At 31.7% G+C, this 26,469-nt stretch overlaps 1 protein-coding gene across 1 annotated transcript in view; it reads left to right on the top strand.

The window, feature by feature from the left end:
* The window catches only part of LOC111612998 (disks large homolog 5-like), an 86,930-nt gene extending 63,151 nt beyond the window's left edge, over window positions 1–23,779 (top strand). The window contains exons 18-26 of the mRNA XM_023354292.1: window positions 308–479; window positions 1,725–1,938; window positions 7,086–7,188; window positions 7,600–7,813; window positions 13,478–13,719; window positions 15,611–15,840; window positions 20,943–21,052; window positions 22,072–22,181; window positions 23,195–23,779. Coding sequence (XP_023210060.1) covers window positions 308–479; window positions 1,725–1,938; window positions 7,086–7,188; window positions 7,600–7,813; window positions 13,478–13,719; window positions 15,611–15,840; window positions 20,943–21,052; window positions 22,072–22,181; window positions 23,195–23,298 — 1,499 coding nt within the window. The 3' untranslated portion in view covers window positions 23,299–23,779. The remainder of the gene's footprint in view (window positions 1–307; window positions 480–1,724; window positions 1,939–7,085; window positions 7,189–7,599; window positions 7,814–13,477; window positions 13,720–15,610; window positions 15,841–20,942; window positions 21,053–22,071; window positions 22,182–23,194) is intronic.
* Window positions 23,780–26,469: the final 2,690 nt, after the last annotated feature.

The following is a 26,469-nucleotide window of genomic DNA, read 5'->3' on the forward strand; positions in this document are numbered from 1 at the left end:
CAAAAATAATATTAAAGTAGCCAAGACATAGTTAAATATTGTAGCTTCACATTACTAGTGGACATTTGAATTTACCGACTAGAACGCAGTCGGTTAACCGATGTGACGGTTGATCGGGGGGATTGGATAATCGATGCTCTACTGTAATAGTAATTTTTTCTTTTAATTAAGAAAATCAAGAAGATATCTTCTTCAATTATATGAATTTAATATTGATCTGTAGTATACATAATCCATTTCCATATTACATTTTATTAATTAAAGAGTAGAGTTTAAATTTCTATTTACATTTTTGTCATATTAATAGAATTTCAAGAAATTCCAGAAACAGACAGTTCGAGTGCAGAAATATCACCTACACAAACACCAGCAGTTTCTCTTACGTCTTGTAATATGACTACTACAGTAAATGTTTCGACTGAAGAAATATCTAGTTCTACTAATTCAACTTTGACTAAACCGAAGGCATCTCCTATGTGGTAAATTTGTTCTTTTACAATATGACCATCATACCAGTTATTTAAGAATAAACCTGTTTGATTACCAAATAACTTTAAAACACTGGTCCAAAATTCAGTTAGCAACTATAATAAAATTAATTTAACTAATAAATTTATATTTTTCAACACTAAATGATGAATTGCTTAAAAAAACACACACTATTACAATATTTCAGTGAATTTCATATCATAACTAACAATATTTGCAAACATTTAGATTAATATTTTTAAACTGTATTAAACTTTCAGAAAAAATAATTGTTTAAAATATAAAGCAATAGAGCAGCTTATGTTACTTGTTTTTGCTTAGTTTTATTAACTTCTCTATTATTTTTATGCTTTAGTTAAATATTTATAAAGCTTGTTAAGAAATAGTCTCACAGTTTAATAATAATCTCTTTTGACTAGTGCTTGAATTTTAATTAATTTCATATTTTTTCTCATTTCTACTTCTCTACTGGTTGCAATTATACAAGTATGCAGAATTCATTTATCGAATAACCTGTATTTATTTCTATCATCTGAATTACATTTGGTAAATCTCATTGTTGTTGTCTTTTTTGACATAATTCTCATAATATTCATAATAATCATTGCAGTTCATCAGCATGTCACTTCTTTATGATCATTAAAAATTACCTCTTTCCAGCCAATCATCCTTCTAATCATAACTTATTTAGTACTGTTAATTTAATTACTTATAATTTTCTTCATAATTGTGATGCAAATCTACAATACATTTTCTTTTCATTAACAATGATAATATAATCTTTATATTCTTTTTGAATATTATGTTTCTTGTACCTGAACATATAAAGTATAAGCTCAATCTTCTATTTATCAAAATGATCAAACTATAGACTGATGTAGCATAAATTTACTAAATATAATAGTTAGATAAGAAGGGAGGAGGATCGTAGTGCAAAAAAATTCTTCTATAAAGTTTTTCAAATAAGTTTTTATCCCTATCACTATGAAACCATGTTGACTGCAAATCACATTCTTTTTCACATGAAGGAATCTGTTTTATGTTTATTTCTTAACAAATTAAGAATGGAATAAGACTTTATTTCTGTTTATTTCCTCTAAGATAATATGATTAACAATGCAATTTCAGTGATTAAACAATTAGAATTATTTGAAATTACTTTTCAAATAAAGTTCAGAAATATATTATTATTTTGTAATATTATAGAAATTATATTAATCTTTCTATTATTACAGCCTCCATTCTATGGAAAATCAAGATATGCATAACTCTCATTCTCCAGAGTCCAGTTCAGTACCGCGCGTAGTAGTACTAAAAAAGACCACATCTAACTTGGGAATCAGTTTGTTGGGAGGAAATGCCGTCGGTATATTTGTTCATTCAGTTCAAGAAGATTCTCCTGCTGCTTGCGGATCAACTGGTCTCAGACCGGGAGATCAAATTCTTGAGGTAAGTTTATTGTCTTCTACTACATAAACATAATGAGTTAATTTTAAATTATTACAAAAAATGAAAATCTTGTGGCTAATATTCAGAAACACTTAAGTAAGTAAGTTTAAATGCATAAATGTTGGAATTCAAAGCCTCTGAGCTAAATTATTAATGAACTAATGAGAAAAACTTTATTTCAATGAAATCTTCAAATTGCTTTTTGAAGTAAAATTAAATTAATTTTGTTTTACAAAATTTTTCTTACACAAATTGAAAATGAAATTTTATAGATAAATTTTATTCTTGTAATTTTGCCACTGTCTTTACAAAAGGAGATTATTATGTAAAAAAATGTTCATTTAATATCTTCTATCTCCCCTGTGAAGTTTATTGACCAAATGGCTTTGTATGAATACTAAAATATCAGGATGCGGTTGGATTCAACTAGATAATCCTGTTTGAATAAGTTACAATATCATTCTCCATTTTACCCTCATCCATGCTGGTTGATCATATTGCATATCAAGCCTACCTGTCATCAGCTGTATACGCTTAATGTGCTGATGTCTTACAGTAACTAATTGATTAATCAGTCATAAAATTTTAAAAATAGTTTAAAAGAGTTTTGTATTTCATAAAGACAAATTGATTTAATAGAATATTAATTTTTGTTCAAAAAAACTGTGCTGCTCAAAGGTAAAATGGCAAAATTGAAAACAAAGCTGCAAACTTATCATTATGCATAAATTATTATCTTTTGATACCACCCATTCGCAAGTGTGAAAAATGTACTGCAAATAATTACAGAACATTTCTCACATAGAATATTGGGTTAATTGACCAAGGATACTAATGACAAGTTCACAACTTTATTTTCAGTTTTTTTGGTGGTAGAGCCTTTTGCCTTTGGGCAGTATAAATAAATAAGTTTACATTTCTTTTGCAAAATTAAGGTATATTTAATTATTTAGACTATATTAAGGTAAATATTAACAGAGATCTATTATTATTTTATCTTTTTAAGTTGAATTTCAGTAAACTATTAAATCAAATTATAAAAATAACACTATGTATCAAATGAACTGCATAGTTCAAAGAAAATCAAATTTGTTCTGGGTTCTGGATGCAATCCATAGAAGAAATGTCTATAAATCAGTTTATTAAAACCTGCAGAAACTGGAACTTGACTAAGGTGGAAAGTTTGAATATTTTTCAATAAAATGATTACATTAACCTAAGAAATATTCTCTGAAAGCCATGGCCTGCGAGATATAGACAGAATTGTAGAAACCATGCTGTTGTAACTCAAATGTGGGAAAGTATAGATGTTATCTATCAGGAAATAAATTATTTTTCATTAGATTCAATTTCAAATCATCCTGAAGGGCTCTGTCTTCAATTTTCTTTTACATTATTATTTTGAGGTTTTATTTTTGTGGTGGTATGTTTTTTTCCAAATTGATGATAAAAATCTTCACATTGTAAAGAATAAAATTCTATCAGAAAATACAAATGAAATTATATATTTAAAAATGCAAAAATATACAAAAAAAATTGTGGATTCATAAACTAAAGATGACTTTATGTAGCTGAAAACTTGTGTTTGATTTAAAGACTAAAGGAATTTAATTTGGAAGAACTAAAGAAGAACAAGAATTTTTTCATAAAGCTACAGACTCAGAAATCTGTTTGAATAATTTCATTTAAAAAACCAAGACAGCTAAGCAAACAATGATTAGACTGTTTTATTAAGAAGTGAAATTTCCCCACTTATTTGTATTTAAAATCTTTACAATATGCAGAGATCTGTAACGAAATGCATGTAAATCTTCACATGATTTCATAATAGGGAAAAGAAACATTTTCAGAGCAGTAGAAAAATGGTAAAACTACATGTCAATAGCAGAAAATCTGCCTGATGTGGAAAAATGAGTGTCTTGTCAAGTTCTAGCTTTTTACAGATTTTACTGTAGTAAAAAAGTAAAATTTAATGTTTGTATAGATTGATATTGTTAAATTATTATTATTACTATTATTTTGAGTAAAAGACTTTTGTATTTAGAGTTTTAATAATTATTTAAAAATCTGAAAAATATTTTTTTCTTGTAAAACTTTAAATACAGTAGAGCGTCATTTATCCGAAGGAATTCCAGTCGACAAATTTAAATTTTCGCCAGTGCTGTGGCACTGTAATCTTTGGCTATGTCTTGGGCTACTCAAATATTTTATGTTTTTGATACTAAATTAACTTCTGAAGTATAATTTTTTATTGTTTTTATATTTTTCAATATATTTATTTTGTTTGTACAAAATAAAAAAATAATTTTTAACGATACAATAGTCTTTGTTAGGCTTAACATCGACGAAAATTCAACACAAAGCGACACGCAACAGAGAAAAATTTCAACACGGGATAAATTAATATATTTTTTCGTACATAATTGGTTATCCAAAAAATAAGTTATCCGAACAACCCCAGTCCCCAATTGATTCGGATAAACGACGCTCTACTGTATTTTAGTTTTTTGTTTAATTATTGATGATCATTCTATTTTGAGATATAGTAACATGTCTGGAATGCATGTTACTTTGAGCCCAGACATTTTTTTTTTAACTGAAATTTTTTTTTGTCAGATGCTTACAATCAGTAATAACTAATTTTACATTTATTATTATTTATTCCATGAATTCCTAATAATGTCACAACTAAGATCATTATTCTCTTCATCATACTGTGGCACAAGGTTTTGTATCATTTGTTATTTGAAGAAAAAGAATGATTTTACTGAATAATCGTTTCGAACGATTTTTGAGCAGTTGTCTGCCTTTTTCTTGGCAAACTTCATGGATATCCACAGACATGTGCACACTACTGCTGCATAAAACTTTTAATGCTTGTAAATACTAAGTGCATTTTGGGAAAAAAAAATATGTTTCAGATAAAAGTTTGTTTGTTTTCTATGTAGAATTATAATATATAATTGAAAAAATGGGGTTTCCATTTAAGAAAATGAAGTTAATCCCATTGTGAGATCCGTGGGATCGTTTATTTTTAATAATTATAAAATTTAAAAAATATTTTATTGTGTAAAAATATTGAGAGAAAAATTTTACAAAGAAGGGAAACTGCTGTAGCTCACTTCCTCATGAAGGGAAGTTGAACTTCCTTTTTATGGCCAACTCACAAGATGATTCAGATGAGTGCGGCCTTTGCACACGTTACTTGGCCGTCTGAAGAAGCCGCTATAAAAAGAGATTTTTTCCCACTAATCCAGGCAGTTCTCCATAAGAAGTAATTGCCTCATAAAGCGCAGTTCCTGGAAGAGAATTCGCCATGCAAATTTAACAGTTTGAATTGGCCCTAATACACCCTGTTTGACGAAACTACCAGTTCTATTAGAAGATTCTCCTCATATTTATCTAACATTTATGAATGAAGAGAAGTATTGTTAAGGTAGTATAAATCGTTAGAAATATTGTAAACTCTCTCTGTGAGATAGGTATAGTTTGTAAGATAGTCTGGTATCTCCATGAGGTTAGGCCTAGATTTTATCGTTAATAATTCCATTTATTTGCATTCTGATGTCATTTGTATTTTTATTGATCATTTGTATTTTATTGTATTTATCCAGTTAATTTGTTTATAATAAATTTATTGTTATTAGTATCAAATGATCTCCTGCATCTTCCCACTCGCTACACTGTTAACCCTCCTATAATTTATTCAGACGTTGTCACTCGAACATCACAGATATTTATAATTAGACATAAATGCGAGTTAGGGCGCATATTTTAAATTTTCTTAACTGGTGTTAACATCCTGATGTGGATCTTGATTTCACTATCTAGATCCTTATAAACACTTTTAAAACCATCCTTTTAGACGACCGTGGGCCAATCTCATGATTAGCTGCCAATTAAGTGGTACACAAGTTCTATCAACTCTATCCCTGGCTAGCCCCTCACACCATTTTCACTGATTAAGGGGCCACAAGATAAACTTAACAATTGGTGTAATGAATTCTTTCGATGTATATTTTTTGAGTTATTCCAGTTGATTGATTATATCGTCGTCATCATCATCATCAGCTGTTGTCAATCCACTGCTGGATGAAGGTCTCTTCTAATGTTTTCCATTTTTTTCTTGTCCAATGCTTTGGTTTTTCAATTTATGTTGACTACTATCGTTATTTTTTTATTTGTTTTTTGAAACTGTCCTGTTTTATAATTCTGGCGTAGTAAACACTAGTATTGTGTTTTATTCCAAAGACACATGGCAAGTTTTCCATCAAATTCCTTTATTAGTTGAGTCAATACAGTACATTGTTTTGTACTCATTTTGGGCTTTGCCCTCTTCAGTCAACTACAGTAAAATAAATATTATTACAGTAGAGAACTTACATAAAAAAACAATGCGTACACAAACGATATATAGACCTACTGTACCTTTGGTTATACTTTGTATAATTTAAAATCTTCTAAAATCTGCTTTAATCCTTTTATGGATAAACCGGTATACATTACAATTTAAAAACTTCCATAAACCTTCTCTTTCGGATAGACTTTGACACAATATAATGGTTAAAAATTTTTGAGTTGTTTCCGCCTCCTTTTATCCCTTCTTTTTTGGCATTTGTGCTGGTATCTTTAGTGTTGCCATGTATGATGTTTGCCACCTTGTGGTCTTGCAGAAATTATTTTTTGAAAAGGTTGTTTTTCACAGAAAAATTCAACTCAACTAATAAAGGATTTGATGGAAACTTGCCATGTGTCTTTGGAATAAAACACAATACTAGTATTTACTACGCCAGTACTATCATTATTTTGTCATTCCGTCATACTTGGGGTCTTTGCCTTGGAAATTTGATTCCTTGTAGGTACCTGTCTAGGATATTTGTAGTCCATCTGTTGTCTTCTCTTCTAGCAATGTGTCTAGCCCATTGCCATTTTGAACATTTGATCTGCTCAATGATATCGTATAACTTTGTTTGATTTCTTATCTAGGTAGTTCACTTTGTCTGTTCTCGTAATGCCCAGCATGCCTCTTTCCATAATTCTGTGTTGTCTGTAGCCTCTGTATTGTGACTGATTTTATTTATATATATATATATATATATATAATACATACATGGTTCATTTTAATGTTTTTTATTTTTATTCTATAGTATAATGGTGTAAATCTACGTCATGCTACAGCTGAAGAAGCGGCTTATGAATTAGCCAAACCATCTGACAAGATAACAATCTTAGCTGAACATAATGTTGAAAGTAGGTGTAAAATTTATTAACATTATATTAAAATCAATTTTATTAACAATGAAAATACTTTAATCTATATGATTTGATATAAGATTTTGTCAAAGAAATATATAACAGATAATTTTTCATCTGTAGTTTAATAGTACTTGTATTTTCTTCACCATTGTTTTATTATTAGATGTATTGAAATGATTTAATTACTATTTATTAAGAGTCTTTTTTCATTAGTCAAAGATTTTTAATGATCTTATAGTTTTTGTTGATTATCTGTAACATTTTCTCTCAAAAACTCTCTGGGTTTAAAGCAGACAACATAGAAAACTGTTTCCTGCTTTAAAAATTTCTTCAAGCATCCATTTTCTGTTGTATGTTATTAAGACCAGATATTATTTAATTAACTTATTAATTTAACAATTTCAGGATACGCTGATATTCAAAATAAGGCAGGTGATTCATTTTATATTCGCGCACTGTGTGACAGACCATCAATCGACGGATCGCTGACTTTTCACAAAGATGATATCTTATTTATCGATAATACTATGTATAATGGTGTCCCCGGATTGTGGCAAGCATGGCTTGTGGATCAAGAAGGACAAAAAGTGAAATGTGGTTACATACCGAGTAAATACAAGTAAGTTCAATAACTTTTATCTTTGGCTTTTTATTTTTCTAAGTATGAATTTCAATTTGAAATAGCATTACTTAATAAAATTAACATAATATTCTTTATATTGATATACAATTAACACAAGATTGATACAAGAGTAAAGATAGACCAAAAATGAGTGACCAAAACCTAAGTTCTGTGAGTCCTCCATTGACTTCACCATTCAAATGCAGTGTTACTGTAGACACTTTGGTATTTGTTTGATATCTGGTAGTTAGCTTTATTTGGATGATTAGAACACAAAATGCTAAAGTTTTATAATATATAGGTAGGAGCTGTTAGAAGTCTGAAGTGATGCATCACAAGCAGAGAATAAATGCTATCAGGTTGTAAAGGTAAAATTTAGACATTGTGAAAAACACTTTATTGACAATTAACCCAACAATTACAGTTCAACCTGATAGGTAATCCCCATCAATATCAATCACATCTCGTTGTCTTTGTTCCAAACTTTCAATACTGTGAGCATGGAATGTCTGGGGTTTTTTTTTGAAGAAAGTCTGAAGTGTCAAGGGTATTGTTGTCAAACTGTATATTGGCAACTGTTCTGCAGGGTGCAAAATAGATAGTAATTAGTTGGCTACAAGTCTGGGCTGTGAAGTGGATGAGGCAGAACCTCCCAGCCCAGACTAGCCAGCTTTTCTAAGGTCATCTTTGCTACTGTGTGTGCTATGCATTGTCTTAGTGGTATTGGACTCTGTTAACTTTTGGATAAAGTTCTTCCTTCAGATAATCTGTTCACAGTAGATTTCTTTTGTGCCAGTGATGATGGAAGCAGCTTCATCACAATGACACCAAATAAACACAGATCCTCACCTTCTTCTGCACTAATGGCCTGTTGATCTTTGTTTACCCACAAATGTTTTAACAAATGTGATCATGAGCCTTCATTGCATTGTGGCCACTTCTGAATAGATAGAGTAAATAATATGTGAATGTTCTTTTGAATTACTTTACTTATACAGGGTGTTTATAAATGAATAGTGCGGTTTTAAAAATTAATAAATCTATTTGTTACCTTATATGGGCAAACCTTACAGCATAAGCAGAGGCAACTGTTTAAGTTTTTTATGCACTACCTGCTCTTTACTTCACTTCTTAATTGTGTTCTTCACCAACGCTGGATTGGACATGGTGCAACAACAGACAACAACCTGCTCCCCTGGCCATCCTGTTTGCCAGATTTAATGCCCTGCAATTTCTTTTTGTGGGGGTTTGTTAAAGACAGAGTTTATGTACTATCAATGCCCGTATCCCTTGAGAAACTGTGTGATCAGATAAAGCATGCACTGCAGACCATCACAAAGGACATGCTACACTGCGTATGGGAAGAATTTGATTACCGTGTAGGTGTGTGTCATGTGACCATGGGTGCACATATTGAAGGATTGTGATTAATGCATAAAAATCTTGGACAGTTGCCACTACTTGTGCTGTAAGGTTTGCCCATATAAAATAATAAATAGATTTACTATTAATTTTTAAACCACACCATTTATTTATAAACACCCTGTATACCCACATTGAGCATTCTAGATCATTTTTTCCAGTTGTTTCTAAAAAAATTGAAATGTCTAAATCTCACCTTAATAAAAACTTTACTGAAACATTTATCAGGTTATAAAATTTTCACTCAGTTTAATCTGCTTAAGAAACATATGGTAATGACATTATGTTGCATAAACAAGAACATGAATGGCATAAGCATTTTAGAAAAAGCTGTAAGTCAACGGAGGACAGTCTTCATCAAGAAACAAAAATAATTCCCAAGTTTGGGAAGAGATCAAAAAAAAACCAAAGACAATCAATAGATTGGTTGACATTCTGGAAATTTTGCATGATTCTGTAGAATGGCATTATGAGGAATAGTACAATTTTAATAAGAATTAAAATTATAATTACAGTAGAGTGTCGTTTATCTGAATCAATTGGTGACTCTGGTTGTTCAGATAACTTATTTTTCAGATAACCGATTATGTACGAAAAAATATATTAACCAATCCCATGTTGAAATTTTTCTCCATTGCATGTCGCTTCGCATTGAATTTTCATCGATGTTAACCCTAATATAAACTTTCTAAAATAATAATCATGGCTATTGTATCGTTAAGAATTATTTCTTTATTTCTTACAAACAAAATAAATATATTGAAAAATATAAAAACAAAAAAAATTACGCTTTAGAAGTTAATCTAGTATCAAAAACGTTCGATTCAGCATGACACACGGTCCTCAAAAAAAAACACCATACAAAACTGCCAGTGCTGCCAGCTAAAACACACACATAAAAAAAAAAAAAGGAGTAGCCAAAGATTGCAGCGCCAGCACTAGTGAAAATTTAAATTTGCCGACAGGAATGCTTTCAGATAACCGACTTTCTGATAAACAATGCTCTACTGTATTAATTTTGTTAAGAGATGGCACCTAACATCTCTCTCTAGTAGCAAATTACTTAATATTAATCATTAAATTAGCAGAGTTATAGCTTGATTATTTAAGGCAGCAGTTCCCAACTTTTTTCATTAGTGTACCCCCATGGCATTTCCAACTTCCCAACGAGCAATGCATGCACAAATCTCTCACTACCTGTTTATAGAGAGTGTCGCCATTTTGAATTTTATTTTGACTCAGTTCTCGGTCCCCTGGTTTTTTCTTTTTTGTGTGTGTTCATGATTTGGGCACCTAATACTCTGTGCCAAATTTCAACTTTTGACATGTACTCCTTCATTTCTCTAAGCTGGTAACACAGCAGGTAGTACAATTTTATAAACAAGACAGTCTTAGTCAATAAAAAATTAATAAAAATACTGAATAACTAATGAAAAAAATTACTGCTTGTACAGAAAATCTAAAGAAACTAGCTATGTCCTTTTCCTTGCTAACAATAAAAAATACTTTTTATAAGCAAAAGAATACTTTTTCAAACAACATGTGGGGATATTGTTGAGAGATAATAATAATAACGGTAACACACCCCACCATCAAAAGTCCATAGTGTAATCACTAATCACACATAATGGTATCCCAACTACCATTGACCGACTGCGCAACATTTATTGATCTGTTGCACTGTACAATCGGCAGCATAAATTTTTATTTCTATTTTTGCATTTTGAAATGTATAATAAAGTTTGTGATTGTTGCAAGGAACAATTGTTACCTAATAATTTTTTAATACTATTAATTTGTGATATATAATATATTATTTTTTCTGCCATAATAACTTTTTTCTGTACCCCTAAACAACCTGCGTACCTCTGGGGGTACACATACAACAGGATGGGAATTGCTGATTTAAGGCGATTGTTTAGTTATGTTTCTATGTACATATAGGGCTTTGTGATGTTTGATATACAGCAAGACCCTTAACACAGAGGATGCATTCCTAAACGACAAAGCACTAAATGAAACAGCATTAAACGAGGTCATTTTAACACAGGGATTTAATAGGGAAAAGGAAACACGTAACCAAAAATAAACAGATTTTACTTTAAGATATATTATTATGCAAATTAATATAAAAATATGTTAAATAACACAAACATATGCACACAGAAATGTAAAGTTATTTTTTGTGATGAAGGTCCTGACTCTTTTGAAATTCTTGATTTTTTTTTTTTTTTGCAATGAAGTCTAGTGTCATTTGTTGCTTTTTTTTCCTTTCGTTAAGCAAATGTCTGTAGCAGGAGATTGCATCCAAAAATGCCTTGTCTTGTTTTTACACTTATTTCAAAATCTGGATCATTCGCTACAATTTGATCAATGATTTCTGTTATCATTACCAAACTTTTATTAAGGAAATTTGTAGAGAGTTCTTTGGGTTCTTCATTTTCAGAATCACTATTTTCCAGTTCTACATGAATTCCATGTTCTGCCAGTTCTTGAAGGTTGTCATTGGTAACGCTCTCACTAGAAACCTGTGGTAACTCCTGAATGTACTGCTTGTCTACATCTCCTAGTCCTGCTGTAGTGATTAGGTTGACAGTCTGGCCAACCTAATGGTACAGCAAAAGGTCTTCTTGTTGAAAATTTTTGGATACCTCCAGCCATCACTTTTTCCACTCCATTCATGCATTTATTAGTTAATTCTTGCCAAGCAAAGTCGATATTGCCCATGGCATCCGTGATGATATATTTTTCCAGAATCACACTAAACAAACATAGATTTAAGGAAAGTACAGCACTATGACGAATTTCCACCTTTTGCTGATTGGTTCATGTTTGGGAATAATTGTATTATAAACAGGGCTGCGGAGTCGGAGTCTTGGAGTTTTGGTGTTTTAGCCAGAGTCGGAGTTATCAAAAAATCCGCTGACTCCCTTTTACTTACCAACTTGTTATGTATATGAAATGGAGTCAGAGTTGGATGGTAAGTAAAAGTCAGAGTTGGAGTCGGTAGATTTTTATGCGACTCCACAGCTCTGATTATAAACAAATCAATGACATGCCACAATAATTTGAATCAGTGTAAATTTGAGTTTTTTTTTTTTTTTTTTTTAAGGCTTTGGGCAGACTGTGTTATATCAAATCAGCATTAATCAAGGTAGCATTAAATGAGGTTTTTCTGTACTTAATTTACAAAATTAAATTTATTTGAAATCCATTGATTGGTGACTAGGGAAAAGAACAGAGCAGAGGAAAACCCGTTAATTAGCACCAATGAATCAATAACTTATACAGCAAATTAGTCTTCTCTTCTATTTGTTAGTTTGCATATTGAACATGCTTACAAAAATAAAATGGAAGCTAAAACACAATCATTTAATGTTCCCTCTTATTTCAACCCTAATTTAGTGGGATGCAAATCCATTCATTATTTAAATATTAATATGAAATTATGCAAATGAAATACTGGTTTGGAAGTGTTGAGATTTAATATAACCCCAAAACTCAAAATAAAAAAAAAAAAGGAAAAGTAAATAATGTATGGTAACTAAATATAAATCATAAATTTAAAAAATTTCTTGCTACATCACAATGCATCATGTTTGCTCTCATATCATTCCAAGGAAGTTCACAGCTATGCAGCATGAAGAGTATGCACTAGTCATTGGAGAACTAACTGGCATAGTCGAATATTGCATGTTTTCATCTCATATTTTTCATAATTTAAAATATTTTAAATTATGTTTCTTCATAAGAATAATGACTCTAAAATTTCTGTGTGTGAATTGATACCTCATTTCCACTCTGATCAACTTTTTAGAAAAATTTAGGAACTGTAATAATATATATATACTAGCTGCAAGGACCCACTTCGCTGGGTTTTTATTTGTATGTAATATAGTTTTTTTTATATATATGACAACATAAATGATTTTTTCAGAAATGTTAAATTTTATACCAAATTTATGACTTGTATAATAATAATATACAAAAGGGGCTAAATATATTACATTTATATTTTTATTGTTAAAATTATATATCATTAGTAATTCTATGTTTTAAATAATAATTAATTAAAAGATTTGTTTGCTTTAATTTCCTGTAAATCACAAAATATTTTATGATGATTACCACAATGTTAATACATTTTTTACTTAATTTTCATAGTGAATAATGTCATTCAGTATAATTTTGATTGCAGATATTAATAATTATATATATGTATTTTGTCTTTAATTGAAGGATGGAGGAAGAACTTTTAATGAAATGTAGTCTTGGAGATTTAGATGGGGATGGTAGCAGACGTGGGTCGACAACGGCGAGACGTAGTTTTTTTCGACGTAAACGCCACCAACGAAGCAATTCTCATGACAGTAAAGAACTAGCATCATTTTCGGATATGTCTATAAACAGTTGTAGTGACTCTGGGATACACGGTGAAGAATTGTTGCCCTTGACCTATCAACGTGTGGAACGGTTAGACTGTAAGTAAATTATAAAATACAGTGGTGCTTCAAATTTAATTTATTTCAGAAGGCCATTCAAACACTAATCAATTTTTCTCATTAGAAATAATGGAAAGTCAATTAATCCAGATCCTAAACAATGCCTATTTTGATGAACTTAAACAGCAAATACACATAATTGTGTAATTTTTACCTTAAATTAAATGTCATAAACAATAAATTAAAATATGAAATACTCTATAATAAAATGAAAATTGCATCTACTGTACCTAAATGAGGAGTGTTGATGTCCTGTTTCTTAAGGTCACTATGCACCTTGCTTGGCTTTCTCACAAATAATGCTCTTGGAGATAACACCAACCTAATTGCTTCTCATTTATCTACACTAGAAGTTTTACCATCTTAATAACTAGCAATCTCCTAAAGATCAATATTTTTACATCTTTAGCCACATTTTATCATATTTATTGCTTTCCTTGTTCTTAAGAATTACACACACCTTCAACTTAGGCATCTTAAACATGGCCACCAGATCTACCACGTGTACCACTTTCAGGCATTATGATAAGTTCTTTTTTCACATCAATTGTCGATACTACAGCCTTCCTGTTAGGTTCTGTTGCTTCCACACTGTTCTTGGATGTTGTGGTTAATAGGTTGGGTCATATACAGTCGACCCCCCCATAACACAGTAGATACATTCCACTTTTTATGAATCCATTTTCTACGAGTCCAGCCAATCACAGCCCGGCACATATGCAGTTTACGGACTACAGCTGTTTGAAAGGTTTCTTCCATAAAATTAATCGATTCTAGACTAATTCGACTCAAAATTTCCAAAATATGTATAATTTTTTTGGGAATAATCCATATAAACTATGCTATAAACAAAAAATTTTAGGATTACTTACCGAGCGTGCATTGTTCGACTACGCCATTGCTTAAGCTTGTTTTCGTCGTGGAGCTTGTCGTCAAATGGTGCTCGCGTGCTTCCTGATAAAATATTTTTTTTGCGAAAAATTTGTTGAACTTTGGAGACATTAATATAAATATATTTTTATGGATGTTAAATAATAAATGGTTTTTAGTAGGTCCGCTGCTTGTTTAAACTCAACGGTTTGTACAATATCTGCTATTGGTCTAGATTCAACTAATCCTGTCGCAACACGAGTCAGTGATGACATTTTACCGAATTATATGAGTTTTTTTAGCATGTTTGTACGAATACTGTCGCAATTTTTTCGCCGTGATATAGGAATCCGAACTATAGGAACCCATGTTATAGGGAGATCGACTGTATATAACTAAACACACTAAAAATGAAGTGGAAAAAAGCACCAATAAAACATGATTGTAATTCATTAAGTGCTTCACAGCAAGAGCGACAGATGACATTTATGCAGCAAGAGCACATAGTTTAAACATAGAAGCATCATTTAAATCTCTCTCAAATTTAAAGTAGTTCAAAGTACAAGGTACTACTATAGTTCTTTTCTCATATTATTAAACATTCATAATTTATATTTATTTAATTAATTAAGCTTGTGAAAGTCTTTTTAACCTGATAAAGGTTACATCAGGAAAAGCTCTCATTGCTGGACAATCAGTTACAAACTTGGGATACAGGATATGTAGTTCTAAACTCGTTGAAGTGAGTTAGCCACCCTGTGATATAAAAATGAATTTTGGTTTTAACATCAAAATACTATTACTATATAAAGCATATACTGTACAGTGCAAATTAAATATATAATACATGTTAGGATCTTAGTTTATTTGTATAATGAAATAGCAATAGTGCACACAAATTTCTAGTTATAGTTTTTCATTATCATTTTACATTAATCTATTCAGGCTGCTCAGTTAAGTTTTTTATATTTTAGTGACACATATTGTGTTTGTATTTTAGATTTAACATTAAGACCTGTAATTGTTGTTGGACCGTTAATGGAAGCCGTGGTCGATAAACTGGAACAGGATTTTCCTCATATGTTTCAGCATTGCATACCAGAAGTCATGAGAGGAAGCCAACAAATGATGGAGAAAAGTTTGCAAGAACTGAAACTTATTGATTATCGAAAACGTGGCAATCATTTTGAATGTACCACTGTAAGTGCTGTTAAGGAAATTTGTGATAAGGTAAGAGGATGTTTTTTTTTTCTCGTCATTTAAACTTATAGATTTTATAAAGAATTACATGTTAAAAATTAATTTTAAAATGAAATATTTGAAGCATTATCATTTTATTACATTAAATTTGTTTTTTCTCTTGGAAAATAATAAAATACTCCACTGATCAGTTTCACATTTGCAAAACCATTTTTTTTTTTATATATATGACAACATAAATGATTTTTTCAGAAATGTTAAATTTTATACCAAATTTATGACTTAATAAATTTTATATTGAATGGTCCCTAGAATATTATTATTATTATGTTGGATTTAGTGGGTTATACTCGGTTGACACCGGTCGCTGTGTACTATACCGGTCAAGGCATAGCAACCAAAACAAAACTAAAATAAGTATATCAGTGTCTGTATTCAGGAATTTCCTAACAATATGGCATGTATTCAATATAGTGGTCTTCTGTAGTGTGATGTATGTATTTCTATTCAATTGTAATGTTCCCAGACTTTTGTGTAGTGTGTGTGGTATCACACCTGTACAAGAGAGAACGACAGGTACAATAAGCACCCTTTCCATCCTCCACAGATGTCTTATTTCCTGGGCAAGTTCTGTGTACTTTCTAATTTTTTCAGTGCATGTGTTTTGTACATTGTGAGTGTTTGGATGGCTATGTGTATATAATGTATGTGATTTTATTGTGTTTGTTAATGAGTGTGATGTCTGGTCTGTTGTGGTAAATCTGTGATTACAGTTCTGTTTTCGTACATTTTGTGCATGTTGTTTTCCAATACTGTCTGTGGAATATACTTGTATGGTTCGTGAATGTCACCAATTTGTGTTTCTTTGCAAACTCTTGATGTATTATATTTGCTGCTTTATTGTGTCTATGTAAGTAATCTGTCTGTGCCAAGAGCTTGCAACCATAAGTGATGTGTTGTATAGTTTCTGCCATGATGTGACATTTTCTGCATGTGTCATTCGTGAATGTTGTATCTGTATCTTTGAGTATGTGTTTTCTGTAGTTTTTAGTATTTATGACCTGATCCTGTATGGCAATCATGAAGCCTTTCCTTCTCCCCAAAAAGACATCCCCGAGCTAACCAGCTGTTTGATGCAGTTTTGTCAACAAAATCCTGGGCCAGGTCATAAGGATGCCTGCCATGGAGTGCCTTTCGAGCCCACGATTGCTTAATGGTGTCTATGCTTTTTATATGTTGTGTACTGTCCATATGATATGAGTGTAAGTTTAATGGTGCGTTATTTGAGTTTGCTAGAGTTACTGCTTTATGTAACTGTGATGTTTCTTGTTTTTTTGTAAAAAAAACCTCTCGCAGTGACTGTGTTTGTAGTGAAGGTTAACTATGTCAATCAGGCCACCATCCTTACATGGAAGTGTTAATCTTTCTGTGGAGGATTTAGTATGATGATGTTTATGCTTGAGTAAGTATTGTTCTTGTTTTTCTTTGGAGTTGCTCAAGATCTGTGTGAGTCCAATGTATAACTCCAAAAGAATATGTGAGTACTGGGATGACATATGTGTTTATTGCTTTAACTATGTTCTGAGAATAGCATTTAACCTACTTTAGTATTCTTTAATTAATCTTTGCTTTATTTGTGTATGTTTTGTTAGTTTGGCCTGTTGGAATTCTAAATACTTGTAGAACTTGCCCTCTTTCATGGATTCAATAACATCTCCATTTCCAAGTGCAAAATCTTTCTTTAGGACTCCTTTTTCTATGTGAAGTGTTTTGCATTTGTCTAAGCCAAACTCCATTTGTATGTCCTTGGTGTATGAATGTGTGATTTATAGGAGTTGATGAAGTTGCTTTTGTGTGGATGCATAAAGTTTTATGTCATCCATGTACATGAGATGTGACAGCATAAAATGTGTTGTTTTTTTGTGTCTGATATTGTAGCCATATTGCGTGTTGTTTAATATGTTGGATAATGGATTCAGAGCTAGGCAGAACCAGAGAGGACTCAAGGAATCTCCTTGAAAAATTCCTCGCCTAATGAATATTTCGTTTGTTTGTATGGAAGTGTTGTTACTAACCCTGAGATGTAGTGTTGTTCTTTAGTGCTGCATAGTGTTTCGGAAGAATGCAATGATTGATGGATGTATTTTGTACATGTGTAGAATATGTAGCAGCCAACTGTGTGGAACACTGTCAAACGCTTTTCTGTAGTCTATATATGCCATGTGTATGTTTCTGTGTTGTTTGTGTGCTTGCCGTAGAATGATTGAATCTATGAGTAACTGTTCTTTGCATCCCCTGTGATTTCTACGGCAACCTTTTTGTTGTTCTGTAAGAATGTCGTGTTCTTCAACATGTTTGTATATTTTGTTTGTGATACAGGATGTCAATAATTTGTAGAGTGTTGGAAGACATGTAATTGGTCTGTATTGTGTGGGGTCTGTGGTTTTGTTGTTTTTAGGTTTCATGTAGGTAATGCCCCGAGTAAGAAATTTTGGCATGTCTTGTGGATTGATGATGATGTGTGTTAGATGTTTAGCTAGTTCCTGGTGCAGTGATGTAAACTTTTTGTACCAGAAATTGTGAATGTTGTCTACACCAGGTGTCTTCCAGTTGTGTGTTCTGTTAACAGCGTAGCGAATGTCGTGTATGTTTATTTCAGCACAGGGCATAGTTGGTATGTTGTGCAAGTTTCTGTTCTCCTCCTCGATCCAGCCTGCATCAGCATTGTGTGTAACAGCATTGGACCAAAGAGAAGACCAATAAGTTGTGAGTTCTTCTTCTGTTGGTGTGCCACTGTGCTGTGTATCAGTGTTTGTTTTGGTACTGATTTGTCTGTAGAAAAGTTTTTCATTGTTTGTGAATAATTTATTTTGTTGTTTTCGTAGTGTACATGTTTTGTATCGTTTGAGTCTACGTGCTTTGGCTGCGAGTTTTTGTTTTAGTGTATCGATGTATTCTGTAATGTGTGTGTTGTGATGTTCATGTTTTGTGTGTGTTTTGATTTTCTTGAAAATGTTTTTGAGTTGTTTCTTTAATTTGGGTGTTATGTTGTTTTTAGTGTATTGTGTCAGCCTGCCTAATTGCTGTCTAATGTCATTTATTTGTGTTTCTATTCTTCTCTGCCAGGCAGGCTTGTGATAGAATTGTGTTTTGTGTGTGTCTGTCTGTGAGTGTATTTTCAGTCCATGGTGTGTTACTACTGTGACTGCCCCAGCATAAACTAATGTATGAATGTCTGAGAGTGTAGAAATTGAATGAATGTAGTTTGGTAGTAAGTGAGTGTTTACATAATCTAGTGTTTTTCCTACTGCCTTTGACGTGTTGATTTTTGGTATTCGTGGTCTTTGTGTGGGATCTGTACCAGTATATTTAATGAGTGTTTCCTGAAATATAAGTGAGAGCGTATTAACTAATTCTATGTCTACGTTATCAGTGATGGATGGGGAAGTGCCTGCAGTATCATTAGTGGTACTTGTTGTGTGTGTGCTGTAATCAGTGCTTGTTGCTGGATTATCCTGACAGGTTACGTGATCTTCATTAATGTTAAATGTTTCTGTCTGTTGATGTATTTGATCAGCAACCTGTTGTTTGATAAGTTCAAGTGTTGTTTGTGGGATAAGGTTGTTGTGTATAATTGTTCGTTTTTGATCAACAACCCTTTGTTCGGTGACAGTGAGGTGAGGATATTGTTGTGTGAATATGTGGTGTAGTTGTTGTCTGTATGCTGTCATGTTTGTTTCGAGTCTTGTGATGGTGTAGTAAGTGCGGATGATAAACTCGTTCATTTCTGTTGTCCATTTCATCCGTTGGCGTGGTTTTCCAGCCTTTGTGTTCTGTGGATGCATTGCCACAGAAACACCAAGGCTAGGTTGATTCCTCACATCTGTTGAGGGCATTGCAGTAGCCATGCTTGAGCCGGCGCTGCTTTCGCCACCGGTAACCAAGGGAGACTGTAGCCTATTTTTAGAACATGAGCCTCTGCTAACCCACGAACACGGACCTTGTTAACCCGGGCGACATCGTGGAGAGGTGCATCGAATGGCACTCGCATGTTTCCTGATAAAATATTTTTTTTTTTTGCGAAAAATTTGCTGAACTTTGGAGACATTAATATAAATATATTTTTATGGATGTTAAATAGTAAATGGTTTTTAGTAGGCCTGCTGCTTGTTTAAACTCAACGGTTTGTGCAATATCTGCTATTGGTCTAGATTTGACCAATCCTGTCGCGACACAAGGCGGTGATGACGCTTTACTGAATTATACGAGTTTTTTTTAGCATGTTTGTACGAATACTGTCACAAGTTTTTCGCCATGATATAGGAATCAAACTATATGAACCCGTTTTATAAGGGGTCTACTGTATTTTAGATAAAAATACAGAGAATGATCTTCACTAATTATTATTTTTTTCAAGTTAATTAATTCTACTTAGCTAGCATTATTAGTTTAGTAGTATCTACCAAATTATTTTTGTTTCTGAGAAGATCATTAATTATTTTATCCATTATAAATACATTTAAATCTGATAATTGACATAATGAGAGAGATTATGATTTAATTACAATTTAATTTAAATCTGAAAAATATAGTATAATCATGCTATCTTTGCATCTAATACAAATAAGATAAAAAATTGTCACAAAGTGATGCATAAATTGTACACTATGTTTTACATTATGTTGTGCAATTTGGCTACCCAAAACAGATGGGAAATAGATTCATGAGTAAAATGCCAAACTATGATGATCAGTTTGATGTTGTTTACATCTCGATATGAAACTGGTAGAGTATTTTTTTATATAATCTGTCAATTTTGGTAGTTTCCATGTTAATTATTGACCTTTGAGTCTCTAAAAGGTTACTTGAACTTCTTAGTAGATTATTACAATATACTGGATTACTATACTATAATAAATTCTTTCAATCAAGCATTTTTTACATTTAATTGGTTAACAGTATAATAAATGTTTAAATATAAAGTGTCCCCGATTCAAGAATTGTGAGGTAAAGTGCGACCAAATAGTGTCAGTTAGAAATTGATCAAATATATTTTGATATGCATACAATTGTTGTTTGTAAAAAATATTATATAAAGAATAAAAATGTAATATATATGTTCCCCTTCTTAGAATTGTCATGCTATTCTTGATGTCAATCTGTCAGCAGTTGAATGTTTGCAAAGATGTCAAATATATCCAATTGTGATCTTCTTGAAATTCAGATCAGTTAAACAGATCAGGTATGTATTATATTTAATATATTGAAATTCTGTAATTAGTTGATCTAATTTAATAATTAATTATTAGTTATTACATTTTTTTAAATTTCTTTATGTAAAAAATTTATACAAGACTGCAACAGATACTGATTGAGGATCATTTAATATTATTCAGTTAAAGAATCAAAATTTAAGAACTAATTTTTAATTGGATAGATTGCAGTTTCTTAGAGTGAAATACTGTATATCTCCAAATAATAAAATAAAAGTTAGAAAATTATCTTTTGCAAGCTAAATTTTTTCAAACTTGCATTGTATTTGTATCAGACTGGAAGTCTGCAAATGTTTAATGTTGACATCTGTGCCATTTGTAAGAAATGAGAAATGCTGTTTTGCCATTCTGCACAGTGGCATAGCTGAAATTTATCTCGACTTCCTCCCGGTGCCATTTTTCAACAAGATGGGGCCCTGTCCACTTTATGATTCAGATATGACAATTTTTGAATGGCATTTTCCTGACAGCAAATTGGAAGAGAAGTCAAACCACTCTTATTATTTCTTAGTTCATCATATTATTAGCATATCCACTTATGAGGAGAGTAAACAAGTCTAATATGTATCCATGGTTATTTATAATACATTTATTAACAATATATTTATAATACATAGTTATATGTATCAATATTATAAATGTATTGTTCAGAATGAGTAGATATTTCAGTTAAAAGAGTGACATCGCTTTTCCATATTGTCTTCTACTATAACTTGTTTTGTTTTGAGATTGCAACTAATATCAAAAGTAGTTATACTTTTGATATTAGTTGCAATCTCAAAACAAACATAAAATTTTCTTTTAAATATCATGATTCATTATAAATCACTTGTAGCAAAATAATGCAAATAAATTCAATGGCAAGAATATGACAGATTTTAATTAGAGACAATTTGGTAATTAAGCATTATATTTGCATCCAGTTTAAATGCAATAGCAAAAGAGGCAATTTATAGCAGTGATTATTTATTATTATTTATCTTTATAGAGAAGTAAAAGATCCGAGATATTTAACAGAGAAAATATCTACCAAAGCTGCGAAAGAAATGTACGAACATACATTGAAGATCGAAAGTGAATATAAACACATTATAAATGGTAAGTAATTTTAATTAAGTCTTATATAAACATTTTTTTATGCAACCATTTCTTTCCACAAACAGTATAGTGTTACATTTTTAGCATATATACAAGTAATTGGTTGATAAAATTTAAATTACAGTAAAAGTTCTCTAACTCAAAGCTCCAAGGAGCAGGAAAAAACTGAGTCAGACAACAATAGAAGCAAAGCATGCTGATTCTGAATAGATCTTTCTCTCTTTTGCATAACATGCAAAATCTTTGATAGGCTGTTTAAAACAAATAACCCTTTCAGTAAAATGTTTAATGTAACTAATGGAATCAAGCAGTTTTGCAGGTACATCTAGTCGAGATAAAGCGAGATCCTCTCACTTTGAGGACTGAAACATTGACTGAAAGTGGGTGTCGAAAAGTAGATACAACTAAATGCCTGAGAATTTCATGGAAATTCGACAATTATGATCACTTTGATAGAATAAATCTGTTCAAAGTTATCCTAATTATCGAATTTCCATGAAATTTCCATGAATCAACTCAAGGAAATTCAAGATGGAGATGTTAAATTCCTTTGCCATTCCACAGAAACCTATGGAATGCTTTGTTTTTCTTGGAGTCAAAGAAATATTCCAGTTACAGAAGTTTTACTGTGTTATGGTTAAAATCAATTAAGTGAAACTAGTTAAGCTTGAAATACATTATGCAATAGTTCAAATGCATTTGATTTTATACTAATTTGATAAAACCTTTTAATTAAGAATCAAAAAAATACTATGATGATATAAAATGCCCCATTGTCCCAGCTAATGTTAAACAATTTGGATAATTGTTTTTTAATATTATAATTTAGTTGTTGTTGATAAGAATAAAATTAACCTAAAAGACAGGATGTGTTTCTGGTAAAAATTCTATAGAAACTTTCTTTCCTATAAAAATCTGAAATATAAGTAAGTTTAAAACGATTAAGTTTATCATTCTTTGACATTTTACCGTAAATTTATTAAATGCACATTTTTAAGAAAGATTCTTTTCAGCTGTGATTCCCGGTTCGAATTTGGCTTACATGTGCACACAAATTAAAACGTGCGTCGAAGACGAGCAGAGTAAGACTTTGTGGGTGCCTTGTGGAAGTCTCTAACTACTCCCTATTAATTTAAAACCTTCCCCCAGTGATTTTAATAATTAAGGACGAGACCATTTTCTTTTAGAAAATAGAAAGATTAGAATATTCCATTCATTTGACGAAAGAAAATCAATGGAATTTGGAACGGATCCTCTTTTGGGCTGTAAAAAATCATTAACAGTATTCGAATGCTATTCTTATTTTGATAAGTGAATGTTAAACATAAAAAAAAAAGACAGACAATAAAAACTTTCCGTGTCACGTGATTCAACGTTTGCATAAATGCTATTTGAAGATACGACGAGTATAAACGAATAGTTTTTATAATCCCTCGAATTTGTGTGATCTTCCCTTTTTTTATTGGTGCAATGAAGTTCCTTGTAAATTAAATGTCAAATTTATAGTCAGACTATTTTACAACAGATCTATGTCCTGCCACACGACTCAAATTGGTTGTAAATATTATTATTAAATAAAGTTTTAATGAAGTTTTAAATCGTTTGTGGACTCCTGATTGGTACGACGAGGGATGGAATTCTTTTATTATATTCGTACAGGTCTGCGTAAACGGTACACCGGGTTCAAAATTAAATATACTCTTTTTATCTCCTTTCAAACTTTGACTTTTTTTTTATTTATTTATTTATTTTCTCGAATAAAATGGAATTACAATTTTAATATATTTTTTTTATTATTTCCCAGTTGTTGTGTATAACAAGGGAAAATATGGCGAGCGCCTCCCAGATTCTTACATTTTTTGGATTCGGGGTTTCATTCAACCTGTTTGAAGACTAATAAATCCCGTGCCTTTTGTCGGAAATTTCTGAAATTTTTCTGGGAGGTTTGCGTATTAGGGGGATCGGTGCTACTAAATTTTGGTGGTTAAAGGTCGACGGGGGTGGAGAGATAAAGGGGTCGTGTATATCTCCAGTAGGGTCGATCTAATGACGATTTTACTCGTTATTACCATAATTTTTTTATAAAACATCCCTACCCTCGAAATTAAGAATTAATAATACGAGATTTTATTTAAAAACTTTATAACAGATGGCGCCACATACAATTTTAACACTTGCGGGGAAAGTTAGGTAACTGTGGTGGATTTTTAAATAGATATTTAACTTATTCACAAATAAAATGGCACAAGCTTTACACGTAGATACATAACGCGGAATTAATATACTTTTCGAGAGGATTATACCCAAGTAAGTGCGCTTAAGATTGATCAATTTAAGCCTGTGTTGTGTCGTGCTAAATACAATTCGACCGCATCGTTAGCAATGTAAAAAACAGGAATTTTCATAATGAAATTTTAATGGACTCGAAGATTACGCGAATTGATCGAAAGATATGTAATTAAGCGATGAAATTTAAGCCAGAAAAAAAAAAAACATGAGGTGACGAGGACGTCGTTAAAGAACAATTAGAAATATTGTTTTCTCGGAATAAAATTGAAATTGTGTTTCGTAGTCGCAATTACTCGAAACGTATCGATTAAAATGACGAAATTTCTAACGAGACAATTAAAATTTCTCATGGTCACGGTTCGCGTGACAAAGTTTCACACTTTACCGGTAACCAAAGTGAAAAAAATAAAAAGAATCCTTAGTTTGAAATTCCATGGTATTTTACTCGTTTTTATAGGTTAGGTATGGTAAGTGGGCACCCGCAGAGGGGGGCAAACGGGGCACTTGTCCCTCCCTGGGATCGAGGGAAAATTCCCAAATTATAATAGAAACCGTGGAAGGTACTATTGGACCTGACATCGATGCAACACACTATACTATAATCTACTGGTGAAAAAACCCGCAGAAATTAGTTACGTCAATAAACTTTAGTTTCCTTTCATCCTGGAAAATTTTCTGCGGATCCCCCCGTGGTTATGTATAATAAATATGATTATTTAATTAGTGAGAGCGACCTAAAAAGGCTATGATTTAGAATTTGTCACTTAATGGAAGTTTCAATTTGCGACCTTCTAGATCAGTTACACTCTTTTTGTAAGTGTCGAATGGAAAATGACCCGAAGGTGAGTTTTGCTGACGTCACAACGTTGCGTCAGTCTCGCTCTTCTATTCGGTCTCGTAAGAGGAATTTTTTTATGGTGACGTCAAACGTCGGATTTGCCTTTAGAAGACTCGTGGTAATTACCATCTACCTGCGAGATGCGGCATAAAAAGAGCTGGTTTCGATCCAATTGTATTGAAGAAATTCGAAAAAAAAAAAATGTCAAGTAAATGATGGACAGTTACTATAAATATTTCTTCATTTTACGTACTGTATCTGTACGTGAGATATTAAATGATGTTTTCTAGACATTGTCACAGAGAATGACGCTTTGTGAAAATGAATAAACTTAAATATTGACTCTGCTTACAGTAAAATTAAGGTTTATCGGCACGTAAATAACTCTAAAATTAATTTTAAGGGTTATTCTTAAAATTTTGTAATTTTGTAATTCATTCAAATTAATTAAAATTGTAATTTGAATGAAAAAAAAAATCATACATACAGTTGAAGTTCGTTAATCCGACGTGCTACAGAGCACTGGTGTTGGTCGTGGGTTCACGCCTGATCACGCGGAGTTTTCCGGGTTTTTCTTCACCTTATTAACACCTAAATAGGGGCCAGTTTCCCTTAGAAACCTCCCAAGACAGATCTCCTCGACGTAAACAAATAAACCAACCTAATGGTAATTACGTCATTCGTCTTTTAAATTATTACTTTATACAGTACACTAAAGCAGATCTGTCCAACTTATCATAGCCCGCGGGCCATATTTTCTTCACCAAACATTTCGAGGGCCAAGAAGGTTGGTGATGGCTAATTGGTCGGCCGGGAATCACGCCACGTGACATTTGCATAGTGCTACGGTCTGTAAGCACTAATTGGTCAGCGAGTCCGATGTTGACGCTATAAAAACGCGACAGTTCGACACACCGGATATACGTCACTCTCGTCTAAGTTCGACTTGGGAATTTTTTTGTTCAATAATAAATGTGAATTCTTCCTGGAAAAAATAAGACCTAGCGCATTTTTCAGAGCAAAAATTAATATAAGACACTGTCTTATTTTCGGGTAAACACGGTAGTAAAATAATTTTAATATTAATAATAATAATTTAGTAACATAAATTTATTCATAGTAAAATGTACTCGCGGGCCGTAAAAATTATTTGGCGGGCCG

Source organism: Centruroides sculpturatus, unplaced genomic scaffold, assembly GCF_000671375.1.
Source record: "Centruroides sculpturatus isolate CEXI.00-Female unplaced genomic scaffold, Cexi_2.0 scaffold1214, whole genome shotgun sequence".
NCBI classification, from domain to species: Eukaryota; Metazoa; Arthropoda; class Arachnida; order Scorpiones; family Buthidae; genus Centruroides; species Centruroides sculpturatus.